Raw genomic sequence first — 4,840 nt, forward strand, 5'->3', positions numbered from 1 at the left:
GAGAGGAAAAGAGAGAAAGAGGATGGTTTAAGAGTAGCAACAGCATTACTATTTATTAATTGAGAATTGTGTATAGTGCAAGAATTGTTTTTTTTTAGGCTGGCGTTCGTTTTAATGTTTAATATTTATACATATACAACAACAAAACAAACAAACAACAACAACCACACATAGGGGCATATTTATATATATTATATACTTAGGATCATATACAATAAATACGCAAGTTTAAGCAAGAAAGTTAAGAAACAAAACAAAAGAAAACATATTTAGTTTGTAAGTAATTAAAAAGTTTGTACATATTTACAACCAATTTGCCGTAAGCATTAAGAACAACAACAAACAACAACAACAACAAAAACAATAATAATAATAATTATAATTATAATATTAAAAAACAAGTAAAAAGTATAATTATACAAATAACAAAAGTAGTTTACAACAACAGCAAAAACCTAATTAAAACTTAAATTAAATTAATAAATTGTGTAAATTTTTTGTGCAAAGCGAGAATTAGTTTAAATTATTATAAAACAAACAAAACCAACAAACAAATTAATGTTAAAGTGAAAACTCACACATACATACATATACACCCACATACATAGACAGACACACATACACTGAGACAAACGGAACATACACATATACAAATGGAAACGGTATACTGTACATGCATATATAACAATTATATATATATATATAGAAATATATATACATTTATATCTGGACGCTAAGCGCAGATGTTGAGCAGTGGTTGGGGGAGGGGGGTGAAATTAAGGGGGGGAATTTAAGTCAGTAAGTAGATTGAGCATTAGAAACGGTTTATATAAATTTTGTACTTCGCACACACACAAACTCACACTCACACATACACTCACATAGCCAATTGTTTCATAATGAATTACTTAAAAGAAATGTGTACAAATTAACATAATAATTGTGGTTATAAAGGAAAGCTTTCTACACTCAATACACACAAACACACTCACACACACACACAAAACAACAACAAATTAATTTCTTAGCACTTTTCAAGATTTTCGCTAGACTTAAGTTTTGCATATAAAAGATAACAACAATTATTAAACAATGAAATTATTTTTACCTGTGTATTTTAATTAGCATAATTTAACAACAAAGCGAAACAACAACAACAACTACATTTACAAAGACGTTTTCTAGTAATTATACACACACACATACAAACATACAACAGATTTAATTTTAAGTAGTTTGGTTTTTCATTTAGTATTCTATTATTTTGTGTAATAAACAACAATTATTTGCAATTTATAACAGTGCTTTGATTTTTTAATTTCTTTTCATTTTTCGGTTTCAAAGTCTTCGCTCAGGTCCAGTTCACATAGTTAGCGGATCATTCATATCTATAAAGCATCCCAAAGCGATGCGATCCATGCTGTATATAAAAAATGCTTAACAATAATTTCTAGAATTTTTCAAACGAAAAAAAAAAAAGTAGCAACCAAACAAAGTATTTAAAACAAAAAGTATATAAAATAAAAAAAATAAATGAAAAAGAAAAACATTTCCTAGCTAAGGTTTCAGTTCAACTTTCATTTTTCTCAGTGCAGTTTACAGTTTTTGGGTGGGAAAGAGAAGGTAACCTTGGCGCCCAATTAAAAAAAAGAGCAAATATTTAAAAAATATATAGCAATAATTTAAAAAACACACATATACACACACCTACATACATACAGAGAGAGCAGTAAACGAAACTTACATATATAACGCAACAATTGACAACAACAACAAGAACAAAATGCATTCATAAATAAACAAAATAAATGAATTAAAACCAAAATGGAGGGAACAGTTTTTTAAAACCAACTCAATTTACGAGTTGAACAATTTTCTAAGAAAAACAAACAAACAACAAAAATAAAAAACAAATTCGTTAGCGGAAAACAAACCACAAAAAAAAAATGGAAAAACAAAAAACTATATATACTCATTGTATATATTTAATTGTAATGTAGTTAAGTGCAAATTTCAAGGCTTGAGATTAACAATTTTTGCGGCAAGAAAAAGCAAAACCAAAAAAGGAATAATAAAAAAAAAAACAAAAGAGAACATTACATAAGTGCATTAAGCGAGGAAAACCATTTACTAGCCTAGCCCCTAGCCTAAAAGTATGCAATTACTAAGTTAAACATTTGTTAAGATTAGTTTTACGTGCAAAAAAACACACACACACACTCACATACATAGGCCAAATTCAAATTGACAAGAAAATTAATAAAAAATAATTATACTTAGGCGGCAACAAGAACAAAATTAAAAAAAAAAATTAAATGAGATGAAATGAAAAAAAAAAAACAAAATGCATTTGTTTCTAAAACAAATGAGCTAAAATGTTAAAGACGTCATATATACATACATACATATACATAAATACATGCATAATTAATTAGGCACTGGATGATAATGATGATGATAATGATAATGATGAGGAAATGTATGTCAAAATCTAGCTACAGAATTGCATATTATATACAATTATATTAATTATATAATGGGCAAAAACAAAAACAAACAAACACACAAAATGTTGTTGTAGTAAAATTACAATTAAGTTTTGTTTTGCTACCGAAAGCTAGAAAGAGTATGAAAGTATGAGAGAAATAAGTTGAAAGTAACAAAGAAAAAAGAGAACATAGCAAAAATCAAGCAACAGAAATTATTATAAACAAAAAGAAGTCAAATTTTAAATGTGCAAAGTAAAATGCAAAACAAAATAAAAAAACAAAACAAAGCAAAACCAAATAATTTTTTTGCAATTTCTTTATAATTATAAAAGGTTTTTTGGCAAGCAGGCAAAATACGAAAAAAAAAAACAAACAAAACAAAAACATTTTTCCAATAAAAATAAAGAAATGAAAATACAAATTAAACACTGGAGTTTCAAAAGTTTTTTCCTTAAATTATTATCAAGTCGCCGTTATATTTGTGGACTTATAGAATTCCTTTAGCTTGGCATCGAACTCTGCTCCGCCCGCATGTCGATTATCGCGCCACGCCTTCAATAAAATATCGACATCGTTATCGTTGCTCACCAGCTCCAACTCAACTGTAGAAATGGAAGAAAAGCAGTTCGGTTTGAGAAAGATTCATATTGAATGAAGGTAAAGGCTTAACAAATTTGTAAGTAACAGTATATCCAGTAATTGTTTTGACAAAGCAAAAAGTTCGCATATTTTATTTTGCAATAAAATAAATAACAAAAGTTGGTGACTTATTTTTTTCAAGATCAGTTAAAAAATAATTAAATAGCTTCATTTTTTTCCTTTACAGTATGTATAAAAAAGATCAATGATATGGGCTTAACTACTTATTGAAAACTTTTCAAACAATTACTTCACATACTATAATGATTTTTTTTTCAACATATAATTTTACTTTCCACTTGATCGCTTTCAATATAGGACGTTATCCGCTGCAAAGGAAATCAAGCGAGACTGCAACTTATAGGAATATTTATGAACTTACGTACGACCATCTCCTTAACTTCCCATTCATAATCGTATCGCAATGTCAGAAATTGTAGAAAATCATGCAATTTGGAAGTTGTTAATTCCCGACTGATACAAAGATGTTTAAGATCCTCATCGTCGTTATAGAGACGAACACGTTTCCACATGTAATCGGTTCTCTGCTGAATATTCCGTAAGATCTCCAGAATATTTTTCATCACTTTCTTGATGTGCTTAGTTAGACGCTTGTCCGTAGGTGTTGTGATCGCGTTATTGCATAAATTCCGATTCTCAAAAGTTTTGGAACATAATTCGGCATAAACTTGCAACCGCCACACTCCATTTGCCACAAGTCGGTTCCAAGTCTGTGCATCCGCTTCGATAGTCTTGGGCATGCGTCGTAACTCCATTATAGCTCTATTTTTATCCATTTTGCAATCACACTCCAATTGTTTTCAAATTTGCTTAAATTTGACACATAGTGCTAGGCAACGTTAGTCTTTTTAACTCGCTTTTGACAACACTGTCGCATTGTGTTCCTTTTTTGTCGCACTTAAATGTTATGTTCAATAAAGCTAAATGTACCCACAACATTTTTTGTATAATTATGTAAATTTTTTAGTACACTGCTTTGAGAAATTTTAATTTTTTTAAAAGATTTCGATATTTTCCATACTTATCCCTTAACACTTTTTTGGCAACTAGATAGTTTCAATTTATTCCTGTTTGATTTAAAATTTATTCTGCATTGCAAGTTGGCTTATTTGGTAGATATGAAGAAATTAAATATGAGCTTTGATTTAATTTTGAATTTCTTATTAATTTCAAAACACTTAAAGTCCAAATAGCTTTCAATTAGATATCTTAGTCCATGTAAAAAATAATTGTCAGGCGAACAGAAAATGTACCAATTTGTTATACAATTTGTACCATAATTGAAAGCTGTTAGCAGAAATGCAATTAGAATTCTGCATAAATTAACAGCAATCCTGTTAACAGTGCATAGAGAATGAGAGAGAGCGCGTTAGAAAGCTGTTGAGCATGCAATGCTAAGCAATGACACGTGTCAAGCGCAGCTGGCGTTAACCAACACTTTTTTTGTTGTTTTTTATTTCTTTTGGCATTGCGTTGTGTCAATTTTGATCGTGGATTTTTAATAATATCAACTAAAGCATCTAACTAGCTGAAATCGCTTTAATTGCGCGCTTGTTAACGCTGACTGTGTTTCCCATTCCCCTCCCTTTCCCCCCGTCAATGCTTGCGGGCAATTAGCTGCAGGCTTGTTGCAACTAGCAACTTGCAACTTGCAGGCGGTTCCTTCTTTCTTATTTTTTACAGTGTTTTTT

General features: G+C 29.6%; 1 protein-coding gene across 1 annotated transcript; it reads right to left on the bottom strand.

Annotated features, from left to right (window-relative positions):
• Window positions 1-2,945: 2,945 nt before the first annotated feature.
• LOC117786899 lies at window positions 2,946-3,904 on the bottom strand. The gene is made up of 2 exons (XM_034625314.1): window positions 3,511-3,904; window positions 2,946-3,091 (listed from the first exon to the last, which is right to left on the bottom strand). Exons 1-2 carry the CDS (start codon window positions 3,902-3,904, stop codon window positions 2,952-2,954), a joined length of 534 nt encoding a protein of 177 aa, XP_034481205.1. The 3' UTR covers window positions 2,946-2,951.
• Between the last annotated feature and the right edge of the window lie 936 nt (window positions 3,905-4,840).

This window comes from Drosophila innubila (genome assembly GCF_004354385.1).
Source record: "Drosophila innubila isolate TH190305 chromosome 3L unlocalized genomic scaffold, UK_Dinn_1.0 0_D_3L, whole genome shotgun sequence".
NCBI classification, from domain to species: Eukaryota; Metazoa; Arthropoda; class Insecta; order Diptera; family Drosophilidae; genus Drosophila; species Drosophila innubila.

Excerpts from the sequence above, each read along its gene's own strand:
- LOC117786899 (XM_034625314.1), bottom strand. The coding sequence starts at position 3,904 with ATGGAGTTACGACGCATGCCCAAGACTATCGAAGCGGATGCACAGACT. Across the intron at positions 3,092-3,510 it reads AGTTAAGGAGATGGTCGTAC|TTGAGTTGGAGCTGGTGAGC; the intron begins GTAAGTTCATAA and ends CCATTTCTACAG.